This window comes from Balaenoptera acutorostrata, chromosome 5 (genome assembly GCF_949987535.1).
Source record: "Balaenoptera acutorostrata chromosome 5, mBalAcu1.1, whole genome shotgun sequence".
Lineage (NCBI taxonomy): Eukaryota > Metazoa > Chordata > Mammalia > Artiodactyla > Balaenopteridae > Balaenoptera > Balaenoptera acutorostrata.
This window is the reverse complement of record NC_080068.1, coordinates 141,950,599-141,969,384: the sequence shown is the minus strand read 5'-3', so window position 1 is coordinate 141,969,384 and position 18,786 is coordinate 141,950,599. Positions and strand designations below refer to the sequence as shown.

The window sequence follows — 18,786 nt, the reverse complement described above, 5'->3', positions numbered from 1 at the left end:
ATGAAAATTACTTTCTTAATTCTTTTAATGAGAACAAAGTGAGAATTGGTACTGGAAGCTGTAGTGGTATTTCTGTGGCATTGCTAATGACAGTTCATCAGCTATCCAGCCAGGAGAGTATTGGATTCCACAGACAGATCTTGTGCAGTTTTTCTAGTACAATGAGAGGAAGTTTTAAAATAGATTCTAAAAAATTCTGGAGAATACTAAAAAGGCCAGGTTAGGGCCCCATGATATAATTCCCTCTAAAAACAGCAGCTTTGATCTTCATCCCTTGTAAACAATGCCCTTGGGCAACATTGCATCTCTATCTGCCGAAGCAAGAGGAAAGGAAGCAAACAATGGAGAGAGAGTCAGCTGGTCTGGGGAGATAACACCACTCACTGGCAGAGGGGCCGGGGGCGGGCTGGGAAGGGCACTGGGCTCCTTAGCTCTCTACGGGCTCGCTCTGCGCAAGGCCTTCCTTCTGACCACGTGCACTGAGTGCTCTCTGGGGGGCTCCGTGCTGCATGCGGACCTGGAGACCCATGCCGGTGGAGGTGCTAGGGGGAGCAGGGGAGAAGCGCTTGGGCGCTCCTGGAATAGGCAGGGCAGGGCTTCCCAGAGCTGGACGCAGTCTGTAGGACGGAGAGTGGGGGACACTGAGGTGAAGGAAACGGGAGCAAAGGAGCAGAGACACAAAGCAATGCCACCCCTTACTGTTCTTTGGTTTTGTATAGTTGCCAGGAAAAGTGAGAATATTCAGAGTTAAGTGGCCACTGCCAGAATCAGAAGTGTATGAAGTGCTTGAATCCCTTATTGATTAGTTTTGCTGTTTCTTCAGCTTTATAAAAATGGTTTTATAACACAGTCTTCTGCAACCTGTTTTGAAATCACTGAATATCATTTCAAGATTTATCCATGATACCATCTGCAGCTGCAGTTCATCATTCTAACTATGTAACATTCCATCGTGTGTGTGTACCACCACCACACACACACGCGTGTGCACGCACACACACACACACAGAGCCATTAACAAAATGACTGATGATGCTTTGGTGAACATTCTCGCACATGTCTCCAGGCGTGTATATGAAGGCATTTCTCAGGGTCTATCCAAAAAATGGAATGGCTGGTTTGTATCAGGGCCGGGTGTTAAGCTTTTGGTCTCTGTGTCCGTTCATATTGACAGTAGACAGGTCTCTGGAGCAGACACAGCTTTAATTACTGATGTACAATACGACAGTGGTTCCCCCGTGCCCAGTCCTTGCCCTGGACTGGAGCAGTGAGAACCGCAATGGGTATCACCCCTCAACTCCCAAAACAGGGATCCAGGAGATTATACACGTGCTGCCCCCTTCCCCTCCTTAAGGGGGAGAGAAACCGTTACTCTAAGCAGATCCTCTTTCTAGACAGGGGAAAAATCCTGGGTCTCTCCTCTCACCCTTTGCAGTGCAGGTGGGTGTCTCCAGGAGGGACATAAGATCAGCCTCTCTGGGAGGTGTTCCAGGCCTCATTCCTTTGAAAAGTCAGTCTCACCTGGAGTTTTCACCATCTGTTTGGTCATAATTTAACCGCTGAGTCCCAGGACATGGAAACTTTTAGTACAGGTCCCAAGTCTCAGTAAAATTTGCTCAGAATGCTGTAACCATGCAGAAACATGCTGTTTTCCTGGCAGTCCCGTACCAGCTACTGTAAGAACTCAGATCGCTCCACATCCTTGCTGAAGCTTGCCTTCGTCAGACTCCTCCAGTTTTTGCCAATCTATTAGTTGTAAAATGGTATCTTGTTGCGGCTTTAGTTTGCATTCCCTCGAGCACAAAGTTTTGATTTCCTCTTTGTTGAGGGACCTACTGAAAACTTTGCCCATTTTTCTGTTGGGTTGTCTTTCTCTCTAATTGGTAGGAGTTACAGATTTTGGCTGTTAACCTTTGCTGATTACAAGCGTTCCACGAATGCCCTCTCCATGTTCCATGTGCTGTGGCATTTTGATGAACAGAAGTTCTTGACTTTGATGTCGTCCAGCTTGTCAGCCTTTATCTTGCACTTTTGACATAACACATTCACTACTACCCTGAGGACAGAAAGATTTTCTCCTTTTTTTCCCCTAAAATTTTTTGGAGTTGATTTTTGTGAATGGAATAAGGTGGGTGGCAAGTTAATTTTTTCCTCTGTGTGGACGACCAGTTGTTGGAGCACTAAATTCAGGCTCTCACGAGGCCCAGTGGTGCCGTCTGCTGTGTGCTGTGTGTTCACATATGTGGGTGTCAGTTCTCTGTCCTCCACTGTCAATACCCCAACTGCACTTTACCTCCAAAATTGTACCTTTGTAGAAAGTCTTCGTATCTGATAGGCTGAATCACCTTATCTGATCTTGACTTTGCTTGAGCCTTGCTCTTTTTTGAGGCTTGCTCTTTCATATAGATTTTACAATCAGCTAATAAATTCTCCAAAAAAAAAAAAAATGCTATAGACTTTTTTATTGGGACAACTGACATATGTAGGATATTGAGTCTTCCTATCCATGAAAATGGTACCTCTCTTCATTTATTTAGGTTTTCCTTATTTTCTTTCAGTAAAATTTTATAGCTACCTTCATAAATGTTGTTAATTAGATTTTTTCTTAGATTATTTGGCCAGATTTATACCTAGGTACCTTATACGTTTTATTACTATTGTAAATGGGTACCTACTTAAAAATTGTAAATGTTAACTTTTGTGATACATAAAAGTACAATTGATTCACTGCTTTCTTTGTGCAGCTGCCTTGCCAGGATTACTTCTGTTTGTATTCGTTAATACTTGTCATCATGAATAGGTGTTGAATTTTAGCCTTTCTTTTTTGGTTCTTTTTGTGTTCATTGAGACAATCAAATGGGCTTCCTCCTTTAAAATGCTAATGTGGTATATTACACTGATAGAGTTTTGAATATTGAACCATGCTTGCATTCCTGAGATAAGCCTAACTTGTGCTTATCTTTTTATATGCTAATGGGTTTGGTTTGCTAGTATTTTTGTAGAATTTTTGAATCTGTGTTTATGAGTAAGACTGTCTTATAGTGTTCCCTTCTCTCATTGTTTTTGTCTGGTTTTGGTATCAAGTTTATTCTAACCTCATAAAGTTATAAAATCAATGGTGGCATTTTTCTCCCCCTTTTCCTCCTCTTCTTCCTCCCTTTCTTCTTTTTTGGTGTATTGAATCTCTTATTTAAAAACCCTATTAGAGATGAAATCTGCTTTTTTTTTTTTTTTTAATTTTGATTTATTTATTTATTTATTTTTAAAATTTTTGGCTGCCTTGGGTCTTTGTTGCTGCGTGCGGGCTATCCTTCGTTGCAGTTCCCGGGCTTCTCATTGTGGTGGCTTCTCTTGTTGCAGAGCACGGGCTCTAGGCGTGCGGGCTTCAGTAGTTGTGGCACTCAGGCTCAGTAGTTGTGGCTCGTGGGCTCTAGAGCACAGGCTCAGTAGTTGTGGCGCACGGGCTTAGTTGCTCCGCGGCATGTGGGATCTTCCCGGACCAGGGCTCGAAACCATGTCCCCTGCACTGGCAGGTGGATTCTTAACCACTGCGCCACCAGCGAAGTCCCTGAAATCTGTTTTGTCTGTTATTAACATAGCTACACAAGCTTTCTTCAAGTCAACATTTTCTGTCCTTTTATTTAAACTTTTCCATTTCTCCATGTTCTAGGATTGTTACTATGAGTGGCAGGTAGTTGGATGTTTTTCCTGATCCAATTTGACATTCTGAGATTCAAGAGTAAGACCGTATTGACATTCTGAGATTCAAGAGTAAGACCGTAATAAATTGGCAAATTTAGTCCATTTATATTTATTGGGATTACTGGTATTGTAGTTTTGGTTCCATGATGTTACTGTGTACTTTCTGTAAGTCTGTTTTTCCCTAGGCTCTCTCCTCCTTTCCTGCCTTTGTTTGTGTGTTTTGTTTTCAAGGCTGTTGTTGGTTTTCTTGCTTTCTTCATCACCTCCTTTATTGGCTTGGAAGTTATGCCACACACCTTGTTTCTGTCTTTTTAAGGTTTTCACTCTTGATGACTGCCTGGCTCTTAGGTATTTATTAAATAAACAAACATATTCCTTAATTTTCTGTCTCGAGTTGGATGTCCTTTCCTACATAGTCACCCTTTTCTTCCTTGAGCAGGACACCCAGTCTTGGCTTCTTTCTCGAGAAGGTGATTCACTGTGACCAGGAGCCCTTCTTCAGCTCCCACATGTTATTCCAGAGTCACCACTCTGTGTTTGTCCAGTGTCTTGTTGGAAATAGAATTTTGTTGATTTTAAAATTGATTTGATTTTGGGCTTAGAATTCATCCTGATATGGAGAGTTTTGTAGGAACCAGATCTCACAAGTTGTGCTCGTTACTTAGCTGTTGTCCCTCAGCCCCAAGCCCGCCTTCTGTGATGGGCTCTGGGACAGGGGTCTGTGCCCTCTTCCCCTTGCCAGCTGGGTCACCACCTGGCTCTGCTCCCAGGGGCCAGGTGAGAGGAGGAGGGTCCTGCAGTTCCTCCTGCCGCTGCTGCTGAGTCCCGTTTGCGGTTTCCCCGCCTTGCCCCGGGGCCTTGTCACCCCCCAGACACCAGCTGTTGCCTGTGTCCCCTTTTGAGGTCCGAGTTCTGGGTCCCACCTGCCCCTCATCTGGCTGCAGAGTTTAAATAAGTCCTCCTCTTCCCATACTGTCCCAGTCCTGGGGGTGCAGCCGCTTCCCGTCCTGGCATCTTGGAGTCTCTTTCTGCCCTTTCAGTTCTCTGATTCCTGCTTAGCAGTTCTTTGTGGGAAATTCTCTGTTGAGCAGTTGGTATGGTTTTGCTTTCTGACTGATATGATGGGAGAAGTAAGTATGTCAGCTGGAAATCCTACTCGGCTTCTCTTGGGCAGATCTTCAGATGACCTGGTCTCTGTTTTAAGCTAAACGGCATCCTTGGTTAATTTATTCGGTAAGTGCTTACTGAGCACCTGCTGTGTGCCAGGCACTGTTGAGGGGGGACACAGCCCTTGCCCCACTGGGGCTTCTGGTCTAGTGTATACACCCTTAAGTTAGGAGTTTCTGGTTCTGACTGTGGTGCAATGAGATCTGCGTCTGGGCCCTGCTGGCCGTGTGGGCCCGAGCAGACCCTTCACTGGCTGCCGGGTTCTCATCTGTAGCTTGAGGAGGCTGGACTGGCTGGTCTAGGTCACTGCTTACGCTAAAATGAGACCTCTCCCTGGGCGGTGGGCAGGCGGGCAGGTGGCAGCGGCCCGGTTCTGCCCGCACTCCATCTGCTGGCTGTTTCTCCTCTCAAAGGCTTCCCTCAGGGGCCCTCCGCCCTCCTGTTCTGAGTTGACCGTCCAGAGCAGGGTTCAGGAGCGCGAAGGGCTCACGCTGAGGTCCATGCCGGCTGCTGGCCCTCGTACGGGGCGCTTGCGGGCAGAGAGGTGGAGCTGGGGCAGCCCTCAGCCCCTCCCCTTCGCAAGCAGTTGAGATGAGTTGTTTGCGATTTAAGAAGTGGAGTTGACTTTGAAGAAAGCGGATTTGTAGCCATTTTTGCCTAATTGCTACTGTTTAGCTCTGTCTGGGGAGAGTGAGTGATGTAGTGCCAGCAGGGGGCGCCAGATCAGCAGGGATTTTCCAGCAGTTTATTGATGTACAGCCGTCTTCATACACCGGGGTGGGGGGCAGGGACTCTCGCTGAGGAGCAGCCGGGTAAGAGCTGAAGCTTCTCCCTGTTGGTGAAGTGTCACCACGGGGTCGATTCACACCTCTGTAGGCGTTATTCCTTCTCTGAGGTTCCAGTCCCGCAACGCGCCCGTGCACGGCCACGTGCAGACGGCTGCTTTCCTTCTGGCCGCGTGGACCCCCCTGTCCCCAGTGACGGGCTCCCTGTTACTGGGCACCCAGGTCCCCACGCAATTTTGCTCTTGTGCGTTCTCTGAGCAAATGCCACCCGGCCAGGCAGGTGGTCCCAGGAGGGAGCACACACAGAGCAGAGGCCCCTGCTGCTCCCGCGGCTTCCAGGCAGCTGGGGAGATGGTGCAGCGGGGGGTGGGGGGGTGCTGGGGACCTGTGGTTCCAGTTCCTGCTGAGAGTGGAAGCCTCGGGACCCCCGCCCCCCAGCAAGGGGCTGAAGGGGGCTCTTGAAGGGGCGCACCGTGCGGCGAGGAGGGGGCCTGGGGCGGGGGTGAGGGTCTGTAGAGAGATCGCTGGGTTCCAGGTACATTTTACACATAGACTCAGCTTTGGGCATATTTTTTGAAAAAGACATTTCTTAGACAAATCTTTCTCGAGAATATGTCAAATTTAGTAACTTGCCGACAAGGCCCCGCAGTGAGCAGAGGGTGCTGCTCCCGGGGGTGGGGTGGGGGGCGGAGAAGGAGGGACTTGGACACAGAGGCGGGGGAGGGTGTGGGCCTTGGCAGGGCCTGAGCGGGTTTATCGGCGGTCACAGAGCAGCCGGGGGGGCAGGGCCTGGGCGCCTGTCCGCGGCAGCGGAAGCTCAGCTTGAGCCACAGGCTCCCCCAGCTCGGGGCCGGGGTGGGCCTCTCGGAGGCCAGGCTCCGAGCCACACTCGCGCTGGAAACAGGCTTTCCTCAGCTTTCGAGAGGCAGCGTGACGGGCCCCCCGGGCCCATTTGCGGACAGGCAGGTCTTCTGTGCAACTTGATTTCTCAGGGGCATCCCGGCCGAGCCCCAGCCCGGACGCAGCTTCACCTCTGCACGGCTCCGTGGCCATTGTCCCTTTCAGAGTGACGCTCTCGAGCCCGTGAGGGTCTGGCTGCGGCTGGGCACCCTCACTGCCCTCTTCCCTCCAGTGTCCCCCGCCTGCCCTTAGCCCCAGCTCCACGGCAGCCCCGTGGGGCGTCTGTGTTGCCCTCTGTGCTCCCAGCACCCTCTGTGTCACCCTTGTTTTTCCCCACCGGCCTGGGGACTGCGGGTGGGCAGGCTGGCGGCACAGCACCGCCTGGTGTGGACACGTGGAGACGGAGGATGCGTTTGCTGGGACAGTGTGCACACGGCTTCTCTCTTGGGCTCCTGCTGGGATGCTAGGGTTTGATGAGCACATGTGGTGACGCGGTACCACGCCCCGGGAGCCTTTTGCTGGTGGTGACGGCGCATCTGAGATGGAGCCTTGGCTTTTCTCTGCGCCTTCTCTCCCTGAGTCAGCTCCTTTCTCCCTCCGTCTCCGCCGCTCTCTGTGTCTTCCTCCTTCCCTCTCTTTCCCTGTTAGTTCGTTCTGGATCTTTCTCTCCCTCCAGCTTGCTCTGAGGGGGGTGGTGTCTGCGAGGTTGGCCGTGCAGAAACTTAGCCCAGAGAGCTTTATAAGGGAGTGCTGCAAGCTTTTGTCTTTCTGCAAGATGCCCGGGTCCCTGCGCAGGTGGGGAGCAGAGAGAGCCTGAGGCCTCGCAGTCTTTAGAAACCCGTAGCTTCCTTTATGCCTGAAGCCGGTCACTTAGGATTTTGAGTACCCAGGAAGTCAGAGATTTTCAGCTGTGATGCTTTTTATTTTTAAAATGTGATGGCATTTGCTGGAACCACATTTGGGGAGATGTCTGGCATAATGACAGTGAATTAATTCTGGTCATTTCCCAGAGAAAGAATAAGATGTTTTAATGGCTGGTTATTTCATGCACTTGGGTTGGTTTGGTCTTCAGACACCAGCTGAATGTCTAGAGATTCTTTAATTTCCTAAAATGCTTCTAAAATTATGTGAAAGCACGAGCTTGCTGAAAACCAGCCTTTATATTACTAATGATTTCCTCCGCCCACTTGTGCTTTCCTATACATGCGCACATGTTTTTCCGTTGCCCTTGGATGAGGAGTTTGAGGCTGGGATTGTCCTCTGGACACACAGTTGGAAGTGGCACAGCAAACGCTTGGGGGCCCTGGGATGACTCTTTCTTTCAACTTTGCGTTTTTGGTTGTGGTGACTCATTCGTAATGTGAGGTTGACCTGGACGACCTTGAGGCCTCCTCTCCTCTGGTCTCTCCAGGCGGTGTGTCAGGCAGAACTAGTGTCTCCTCCCAAGAAGGTAACGACGTCTTTTTCTCGTTTTAGGGCTCAAAGTTTGGGCGGGGCATTGGACTCCTGCCACCGGCTCAGCGCACCTCCGCCCGGAGATCTTTCGGGAGGTCCAGGAGGCTGAGCCTCACCCGCTCCCTCGATGATCTTGAGGTAACTTCATTTCAGGGTTTCTTCTTTCATTCTCCAGGTTTTAAAAAATGATAACAACTGAATCTCCTTTGAATCCCACCCATTTTCTACCACCTCTCCCTCTCCTGTAAACTCAATCTTCAAGTGGGGCTTCTATGCACACCCGGCCCCTCCCCTGCCCCACCTGCTCCTGCCCCGTCCGGACCCTCTTCTTCTGCTCCTTGGTCTACAAAGCATCACGGTGTGTCCCATCCTCTCTTACGTGCCAGATGCCATAATAGACATGAGAACCCTCTGGGCGCCTGTCATTGCCTGTTACCAAACCAAACTTGGGTCCGTTTGCCCAACGCATAGAAAAGCTAATCTGTTGACACTGGCTTGTGGGGAAGGAAAGTACAGGCACCAGACAAGGAGAACGGGTAGCTCATGCTCAAAAGACCCAAACTCCCCAATGGATTTCAGGGAAGGGCTTTACAGACAGTGTGAGGTAGGGGGTCATGGGGTATGTGATCAGCTTGTGCACAATTCTCTGATTGGTTGGTGGTGAGGTAACTGGGTGATGTTTCAGGAATCTCAACCATCAACCTTCCAGCCGGTTGGGTGGTCTACGTGCTGTTGGGCAGCCTGCATAACTTCTTCCACCTGGTAGGGGTTTTAGTATCTGCAAAACAGCTTAAGGACACGGCTCAGGATGTTATCTGGAGCCCTTGAGGAGGAACTAGAGGTCCTTGACACTGTTCAGAACTATTATGGTTTTGTCTTGCTTGAGTGTTTTCTTTTGATTCTGCATTTTCTCACTTCTCTGGTTAAATTTGCTGTTTGGAATTTGGGGAGGGCCTAGGAGGCTAAAGCTTTTCTACAAACAAGAGGTGGGGGGAGGCACTGGGGGATGCGTCCCCTGGAGGCCCCCCAGGGTCCTGCTCCATTTCATACCCACTTTATTTTTTTTATTATTAAAAAAATTTTAATTAATTAATTTATTTTTGGCTGCATTAGGTCTTCATTGCTGCACGTGGGCTTTCTTTAGTTGCAGTGAGCGGGGGCTACTCTTTGTTGTGGTGCACGGGCTTCTCATAGCGGTGGCTTCTCGTTGCGGAGCACGGGCTCTAGGCGCGCCATCTTCAGTAGTTGTGGCCCACGGGCTCTAGAGCGCAGGTTCAGTAGTTGTGGCACACGGGCTTAGTTGCTCCATAGCATGTGGGATCTTCCCAGACCAGGGCTCAAACCTGTGTCCCCTGCATTGGCAGGCGGATTCTTAACCACTGCGCCACCAGGGAAGCCCCATACCCCCTTTAAATGTATGATATTGATCCACATGTATCGAGAGTATCCTCTTGTGTGGTTCTCTTCTTTGATCTGTAATCCTTAAAAAATTAATAGACTTTACTCTCAGAGCAGTTTGGGGTTTACAGAAAAGTTAAGCAGGAAGTACAGAGAGTTCCCATGTGTTGCTATGCTGGATACATGATTATTAGTTTAGGTTGCATAGCGTGCATGGAGGCCACTCCTTGTGCTGTACATTCTAAAGGTTTGGACAGATGGATTGAGGTCACGCAGCCACCATCATAGTGTCACACAGAGCAGTCTCACTGCCCTAAAATCCTAGGTGCCCCACCTGGTCATCCCTCCCTGCTCACCCTGGACCTTGGCAGCTGGGGTCCTTTCACTGGTTCATTTTGTGTGTTTTAAAATTTTACACAGATGTAATCGTACTGCATGTCTTATTCTGCCACTTCTATAACATTGTATTATGCTTTCAAGCTTTACCTTGTAGTTTTAGTTTATTTTACTTGTTATGTAGCATTCCATTATGAATATGTCACAAATTTTTATCCATTCTGCTATTGCCGGCCACATGATAGAAGGTTGGGAACAGACCTCCCTGAGCGGAGCTGCAGCGGACAGTGTCATGCAGGTGCCCATGTACACAGCCAGGGCTGTGAGAGCGTGTTCTGGGGAGTCAGTTGCTGTGACAGTCTCGGCCGAGCCTCACCCAGGCTCTGGTCGCCAGCAGGACCAGGGGCCTTGCTACCCTGCTCACCGACACTTGGTACTGTCAAACTGAAATTTTCCCTGTTTCAATAAAATGCCAACTCATTTTAATTTGCATTTCACTGATTGTGAGTGAGGCTGAGCATTCCATCACGGGCTGTTTGGCTGTTGAGGTTTTCTCTTTTTTGAATTAGTAGCCTATTCATGTCCTTCTTGTAGTTTTAAAATATTTATTTTATTTTATTTTATTATTTTTAAAATAGATTTTGTAGTAGCTCTTTACATTTTGCGGATACAAATCCTTTGTCAGATAAAGGTTTCGAAAATATGTTCTTTGTGGCTTTTTTCTGCCTTTGTCTAGGGTGTCAATAGATACATATTTTAATTGTAGTAAAATAGAACATAGAATTTACCATTTTTAAGTGTCCAGTTCGGGGCAATAAGTACATTCACATCATTTTGCAACCATCACCCGTCAACTCCGGAAGGCTCCTACCTCCTACAGCTGAAACTCGGTGCCCGTCACTCACTCACTCACTCCCCCTCCCCTCCCCCAGCCCCTGGCACCCACTGTCCTACTTTCTGCCTTCAGGAATTTGACTTTTGTGTCTGGCTTTTTTCACTTAGTAGAGTATCTTTGCGGTTCACCCATGTTGTAGCAGGTGTCAGAATTTTTTTCCTTTTTAAGGCTGAATAATATTCCACTGTATGGATGGACCACATTGTGTTTATCCATCTGTCTGACGATGGACACTTGGGTAGCTCCCACCTTTTGGCTAATGTGGCTAATGCTGCTGTGAGTACGAGTATGCAAATATCTGTTTGAGTTCAGTAATGTTTTAAAAATTAACCATAATTTCTTACAAACTCAATAACAATTATCTGGAATAAATTGACTTTGGGATTTTTTTTTGCTTAAAACAGTGAGTTAATTTGTGTTCTGACGCTAAGCTGGAATCTTTGGCTGTTAGAGCTAGAAAGGGCCTCGAAATCACCTCATTATCCAGATGAGAAGGGGAACTGATTCCAGAGGGTTTTCAGAGAGTCCTGGGTGGGTTTTGGGGCAGCGGGGCACATGGTACTGGGAGGTGGGAGCGGGAGCGGCCGTGGGGCAGCCCTGGGGGGCCCTGAGGCTGGAACAGGCCCCTGCGCAGGGCCTCGGGGCTCCAGGGTTCCGAGAAGGGGGGTCCCCGCCAAGCCTGCATTCTCCCTTTGGGAGTTTGGCCAGGTGTCGTCTCTGCATTGCCCTGGGAGAAGGGTCTCTGCAGGGGCCTGAGCCCCGGGGGGCCAGGAGCCAGCGCGTGTGGCTTGGTGGTGGCTCGAGGTCTGCTTCCGGACAAGCGCTCCAGGCCCTGCAGTCACCATTTACTTCTCGTCACGACAGACACCAGGGGTCTGCTGTTATCTGCGTGGCTGATTGAGGGCAGGCCGGACCTCCCCTGCCCTTTCCCTCTGAGTGTCCCCATTTCATAGATGAGAAGCCGCGTGCAGGCACAGTATTTAGACCACGGACTGCAGAGCATGTGATCTTTCTATCACCTGTGAACCTCTTTTGTCAAAATAGTACGTTAGAGACATGGGATTCAATCTTTGCTACCTTTTTGCCTGAAGATTTCAAAATGTAGAAGCACAAATAACTTTAACACTCGCCTTTGGGAAGCCTGTTGAACGCCCTGTCTGTCTGTTCTTCCCTCTGTCCCACACTCTTCGGCAGGTGTGCTAGGCGGCCTCTGGGCCATCCCTGTTCCTGGGCCTCACACCCTTGTTTGGCCCCCTCCTCAGAGGCACCAGCTTTCACATCTTGCCTTTAATTGTCCCTGCCGGGGCCTCTGCATGCGGCTGCCACCAGCCCGGCTCCTCTGCACGAGGCCAGTTCTGAGTCCACTTCCTGGGCCCTTGGGACACCGTGTCTTAGGTTGGGCCTCCTGGAGCAGACTCAGACGGAGGGCCCTCTAAACGCTGGGCGAGGAGGAGGACCCAGGAAGGACCACACAGAACGGGGCGATAAAATGGTGAATGTATCAGTCAATCCAAATGAGTGGTGACTGTGTAAAACAAGAAGAATTGTGTTCGGTTTGGTTTGAAAGTACATGAAATGAAATTACAGCCCAGCAGGATGAGCACCGGCAGAGGGGAGTGGAGGTCAGGTGTTTCTGGGCACTTATCTCCACTAGGAAGAGGATAAAGGTGTGATTAAAATTTGATTTTTATAAGGTAAGGATGCATGTCGTAATCTCCAGGGTAGCCTAAGACAATAAAATAATAAGTACATTTTAAATTAATAGAAGGAAAAAAATGGAATGATAAAAAATATTGAATTTGAAAGAAGGTGAGACAGGAGGAAAGGAGAGACAAAGGGCGAAGAGCAGGAAGGACGAGTAGGCAGGCTCTGTGAGGGGGTTCAGTCCAACTGTGCTGGTAGTTACATCAATGGTAAAGGGGTCAAATATCCCAGTTAGAAAGGAGAGACTCAGGCAGCATTAAAAGTCTGGTTATGCTGTTTGCTAGGGACACGTCAAATGGAATGAATGGAAGAATGGAGGAGGAGACACTGTGCAGTACTAATCAGAAGGCTGGTAGCGGGGCCGCACTGATCTCAAAGCGGTCTCCCAGGCAGAGCGCCCCACAGATAGACAAGGAGCCTTCGTCATGGTGAGGCAGCAGGGAGCTGCAGTTCTAAATTTTGTTTGCATTCAGTTACACAGTCTCAACATGTCTACAGCAAAAACTGACAGAAGTAGGAGCAGAATTGGACTAATCTATACTCACAGTAGGAGATTTTTTAACTCCTTGCTCAGTAACTGGCAGATTGAGCAGGAAAAGTTCAGTAAGAGGTAAAGGATCTGACCAGCCTGACCTGCTGAACTCATGTGTGCAGCACCCAGTAAATGCATCCTTCCCTCCCCGTGCAACATGCAGGAAAGCTGACCATGTGCTGGGCCGTAAAACAAGTCTCAACAGATATGGATGTCTCTTCACCCAGAGTCTGTCCTTGGCCACAGGCAGGTGTAGCAGAAACCAGTGGCAAGGAGAAGACACCGCACTCAGGTCCAGAGTGAGAGGCTGAGTGATCTAGAGTTCAAAGAAGAATCACTGTGGAAATTAGAATATATTTTAAATGATAAAGAAAATACATCTAAGCCTGTGGGATGTAGCTAAAACTAAGCTTAGAGGAATATTTGTAGCTTTACGAGCAAATGTTAGACATGAAGGAAAGTAGGAAGTCACCTCAAGAGGTTAGAAAAAGAGCTGTAAAACAGACACAAAGGAAGTAGAAGCTGGACAATGATGAAGGTCAAAGCAGAAATTAATGAAACAAAACTATCAAAACAATCAGTAAAGCAGCGTTACTTCCTAACTCATTTTATGAGGCCTCCAAAACCTTGGCACCAAGACCTGAGAGACACCTTAGAGGAAAGGAGGGTTATGGGGCAGCTCACTGGTGAGAGAGGTGGAAGGTCCTAAACTACATCATGTCTTCTGGATCCAGCTGTTCATGTTTGTTCCAAGGACAGCGTTTTTTTAACATCTGAAAATCAGTCAGTGTAATTCACCACATTAACAAAGTAGAAAAATCATATATCATCTTAACAGAAGCAGGAAAGGCATTTGGTAAAATTCAATATCTGTTCATGGTTAAAAAAAAAACCTTAACAAAATAGGGATTAAGGGGAACGTCCTTAACCTGATAAGGATATAAAAAAGCCTATAGCATGTGTCAGACTTAAGCTTTCCCTTTGAGATCGAGCGAGGAAAGATGTCTGCTGTTACCATTTCCATTTAAATGTTTACTGCAAGTCCTAGCCAGTGTACTAAGAAAGTAGAACAATGGAAGTTAAAAAACTTGCAAAGGAAAATGACAGTGTGATTATTCTCCCATGATGTGATCGTAACGTGGAAAAATCCAAAAGAATCTATGGATTCTTAAGGTTAGTGAGTAAAGTTTAGCAAGGTTGCTGGATATACGGTCACTATACAAAAATCAGTTGTGGACACAGTTTGAAAATGACATGTAGATTCAATGTAATTTTAACCAAAATCCCAACAACTGTTTTGTGGAACTTAAGATGATTCTAAAAATTTTGTGGAAATGCAAAGGGCCAAGATATTCTTGAAGAAGAATAAGGTAGGAAGACTTCCTCTATGAGCTGCCGAAACTTATTATAAAGTTAGAGAAACGTAAAACTGTGGAAGTGGCGGCACACAGATAGATGGATAGACAGATAGACAGTGGAGTAGGAGAGAGAGCAAGAAACAGACCCAGCACCTGTGGACGTCGGGCCGTGTGTGCAGAGCAGAGGTGAGTGTGGTATTTTCAGTGGTGCTGGGCTAAGTAGGGGTCTACATGGAAAAAGAGAGTGAAAGAGAACCTGATTCTCCCTTACGCCGTGCAAGCACAGTTAATCCAGCTGTGTCGCAGATCTCCCTGGGAAGGGCAAAACGCGAGTTAGTAGGGGATAAAGTAGACACACATGTCCGTGGTGGTGGGGAGGGAGACTTTTTAAGCTGAACACAAAAAGCACAAACCATAAAAACCAAGGCTGACTCTGACTCAGCGAATGCTCGGAATCTACGTTCACGCAAGTGCACCTTCCCTCGAGGGCAAGGACGGGGGGGACACGAGTGCGGTGACCCACGGAGGCTCCTCACAACACCTACCAAAGCAAAGCGGGCAAGAGATTCAAACAGGCCTCTGATGAGAGATGATCCACAGTGGCAAATGCAGCCCTGAAAAGGCTTCCAACCACATTAGTTACCAGGGGGGCAAATTGCAGCCAGTGAGGTCCACATCCCAGGAGGTCTGGTGGAAAAGACCGGCAGACGGCGTGAATGTTGGTGCAGACGTGAAGCAGCCGGACTCTTGCCAAGCACGGGGGAGTGTTCGCCGTTACTAGGGACACTGAAGACACAGGTGTCCCGAGACTCAGCATCCCTCGTGTCTGAGACGGCGTCGTGTGGACCAGGAGACAGGCAGCAATTCAAGGCAGCGTGTTGTGAGGCTCCCAAACGAGGCCACCTCTCCTACCCACAGTGTGATTGGCTCGTGCTGGAATGCCCCGCGGCTGCCTCATGGTGTGCAGGTGTCACGGGAGCAGTTGGACACCAGAGAACGCGTCTGTACAGTTCCATCTGTGTGGCTGTGGCTCGTGGTGGCGTGTCCAGTGCAGAACTGTGGAGAGAAGCGGGGACATGGCTACGCTTTCCCTGTGACTTGGTGGGGCTGCGTCGTGGGGGGCGAAGGGGGAGGGAGGGGAGGTGAGCTGGTGACAGGTGGGGGGAGGCGGGGTGCGTGGGGGGCGTCCTCCCTGGAGGGCTCTCGAGACGGGAGGTGTGGGAGCGTCGGGTGGGTTTCTGTGAGTTTTGGTCGTGATCACGCGGATGGTCACCAAGGAGGGCGGGACCCGAGAGGCGGGGCAGGAAGAGTGCAGTCTGCACTTCAGTCCTGCCTCTGCCTGCCGCGTGTAGAGCCAGTCTCAGAAAGAGGGCCTTGCGTTTGTAGGACATCTTCAAGGCGCCCAGGGCCTCGAAGGGGGGCCCGGGTGCAGGGGTCCCAAGCTGAGCAGTGCAGGCCTAAAAGGGAACAGTGCCCCAGCCCTGTTTCCGGGAGCTGCCCCTCCCCGTCACCCACTGGAGGCCGTTGACCCGTGTTGTGCGTGGAGCTGGCTGAGCCACTGCTGACCGTTGGCAGGGGTTTGTCCGCGCCTGCTCCCTCCGTCAAGGGCAGCCTGTGCTGGCTGCTCTCACCGGAGCGGGCCCAGGGGTTGTTGGCAGGACTGGCAGTGCCCGGCCTGGACAGCAGGGGGCGCTGAGGCCATGCGGTTCCCTCCCTGGCCACTTGTTCAGACTTCTCTGCTCTGGAGGGAGGGGGGCTTTGGGGGGTGGGGGCTTTGCCTGGTCCCTCTGATGCCGAGGCTGAGGGCGAGTGAGCTGCTTTACACCAGCTCCCTGAGCTATGCTGGGCTGGCCCCTGAGACTGACCCCCTACAGCAAAGGCAGCAGGACCCCGAGCTGGGCCTCAGACCTGAGACTGAGAGCCCAGTTGCCGGCTGTGGCCACTTGTCTGATTTGGTTCACTCCTTCCCACCTCTGGCTCACCTCTGGGACACTCTGGGCGATTTACAGAAGTCCCATTATCCAGGGTGAAATCTACTCAGACATTTCAAAACAAGCTCTTTTTACCCATTTCTTTCTTTTGCTGTTTTGCTATTTCTAGGGGAATTTAACTTTGAAGTTTTTGCTTATTTTTTTTAAAAAAAATTTATTTAGTTTTTTTTTTTGGCTGCACTGTGCAGCGTGTGGGATCTTAGTTCCCCAACCAGGGATTGAACCTGCACCCCCTGCATTGGAAGCGTGGAGTCTTAACCACTGGGCCGCCAGTGAAGTCCCAGTTTTTGCTTATTTTGGTTTGTCATATGCTAGTCTACTCTTTAAACTATTTACGTAGGAAATTATCTTAATTCTCTTTAAGATCCTATTAACTCAGGAGCATATACTAGGTTTTCTCAGTACCTTGAGTGTCTCCTCATTCAGTGACTGTTTTTTGAATGCCTACTGTGTGCCGACGTTATTCTGGCTCTGTGGACAGCACTGGACAAAACTGACACCAACCCCTGCCCCGGAGGAGCTGGCCTCCCAGCAGGGATGGATGGACGTGAGGGGCAGGAGGTGGGGCACAGGTGCTGCGGATGGGCAGGGCAGCTTCAGGGTTTACAAAGGGTCCCTCTGGCTGCTAAGCCAAGAGTGAACAGTAAGGGTGTTGGGGCGGGAAGGGGGACAGTTAGGATTACCCTTTGGGCCACGTGGTGGTCCAGGTGAGGGGAGGGGTTGGGGAGTGGGGGGCTTGGGCCAGGTAGATGACGAACGGTCAGACTTCTCACCTCGGATCAGGGATGGAGGGCAGCGCTGTGGGGAGACTCGAGGGCCCCCGCCCACAGGGGTCACAGCCGAGGCCCTGAGGCGGCCGTGGGAGGCCTGGTGTGAGGAGCTGGGAGGGCAGGTGAGGCCGCGTTTCCTGAGCATCTCCCCACGGCGGTCACCATGGTCACTGTGGACCCTCCTCTGGTTGTGCCTTTTACCCACTTAGCCTCGGGAAGTCTGGGCATCCCTGAGCGGGGGTGCTCTGGCCCTCACCGGCCTCCTCGCCCTCGTGAAGGGGCGAGGGGCCGGGCAGGCTGACGCAAGCCTGTCTCTGAGCTTGTCTGCGCTCATCTCCCTTGGTTACTTTGAACCTTGAGTAAAGCGTGTGTCTGTCCACTCCAGGCCCGACTGTGCCCAGGGCTGGGCGGAAGCCTCGGGAAGCCCTGGTGGGTCCAGGGTATTAAGGAGAATGTGCCCCCCATCCCAGGACTGGCGTGGGGCGGGGGATGGTGACTGGTGAGAGGCTCCTGGGGAGACAGGTGACTCTGCAAGGAACCCAGAACGAAGAAGGAGCTCTTTGGCCCTGAGACCCCACCTGCGGCCCCCAGCCCTGGGATGCAGCTCGCCAGGGTCCCCACTCTGCCTGGCGCCCCAGTTCCCGCTGGACGCCCTCCCCTCCCTCTCATCTGTCCCTTCTGGCTGGAACCCCTCCCCAGCATACTCCCTGAGCTGCCCTGACCCCGGTCCATGCACCCCACAGGGACTCTCGTGCCATTTTTAGCTCAGGACGGACCCCCGGGCAGGCGCGGCCCCAGGGAATAGAGGCCTCTGGGTTCCTCCAGCTGCGGGACTCTCCCGCGGGTGCTGTCGTCGGGCTTCCGGGCTGGGGTGCCCCCCACACCCCCCTGCTTTCCGGCCGTTTGCTCTCTTGTGGAGGTGCCAACAGCGTGGCTGGCCTCAGCTCACAGAGGGGGCCGTCCTGTCAAGGCCGAGCTGGGCAGCTCCACGCTGTGCGCTGCCACCAGCCTTTTCTTCTCCTGCCCGAACCAGCACTTGCTGGGTTTGTCAGGGGCTGTGCTGGGCTTTGTGGCCCCAGGTCTGAGGCCGCCGCCCCCTGGCCCTGGATCAACACTCCCACCAGAGTAAGGAGGATGCAATGGTGGGTGTGGTTGGTGCTCAGAACGTCCTGGTCACTTGTTCCAGGAGCTCCGGGAACCTCTCTTTCCCCAGGAAGTGAGCCGGGCTCTGGGCTGCCCAGGACACCATCTAGTACCGGGGAGTCTGTGGCCAGATTCTCGCCCCACCCCTTCCTCTCCTTGCCTTACGGACAGCAAAGGAGGAGACAGAGAAAGCCTGAAGGGACAGAAGAACCCAGAGGGGACAGCTGCACGTGGACCCTGATGGTCCTGGGCTGCTTTTTGGGCTGAATGTGATAAAACACGCAAAGTGAAATTGTTCTGCTTCTGCAGGGACACATATATTTCTGTCTGAAACGATTGAAATAAAGACAAGTTTGACACCAAAGTGGTAACCTGGGCGGCTCAGCACCTGGGTGCTGGGTTTTCCCAAGGTCCTAGGAGGTTCTTTGCTTGCCCTGTGGGCGTGGCCTGTGCTGCAGTCTGTTTCCCTTCTTGGTCCCTGGTGGTCCTCTCCGGGGTCTGTCTGGTGGGCCTTTGGGGCTAGGATGCTGCTGTCCCCGCTCTGGCTAGGAGGCCAGCACCTCCTCCAAAACCCTGTGATTAGTACAGGCCCTCGGAAACCAGTGAGGAGGATGATCAGGCCACAGAGTCACGGGCTCAACTGATCACTG

At 50.8% G+C, this 18,786-nt stretch overlaps 1 protein-coding gene across 7 annotated transcripts in view; it reads left to right on the top strand.

Moving 5' to 3' along the window:
• Positions 1-18,786, top strand: part of RGS12 (regulator of G protein signaling 12) — a 123,074-nt gene that overhangs the window by 39,210 nt on the left and 65,078 nt on the right. For 6 of the 7 annotated variants that reach the window (XR_009008340.1, XR_009008339.1, XM_057546601.1 and 3 more), the window contains one exon: positions 8,031-8,147. Coding sequence is in view for 3 of the 7 variants with exons in the window: in XM_057546601.1 (XP_057402584.1) it covers positions 8,031-8,147 (117 nt within the window). In the remaining 4 variants the exon portion in view is untranslated. Of the gene's footprint in view, positions 1-8,030; positions 8,148-18,786 lie in introns of those variants that run through there. The other variant, XM_057546605.1, reaches the window with a different exon arrangement.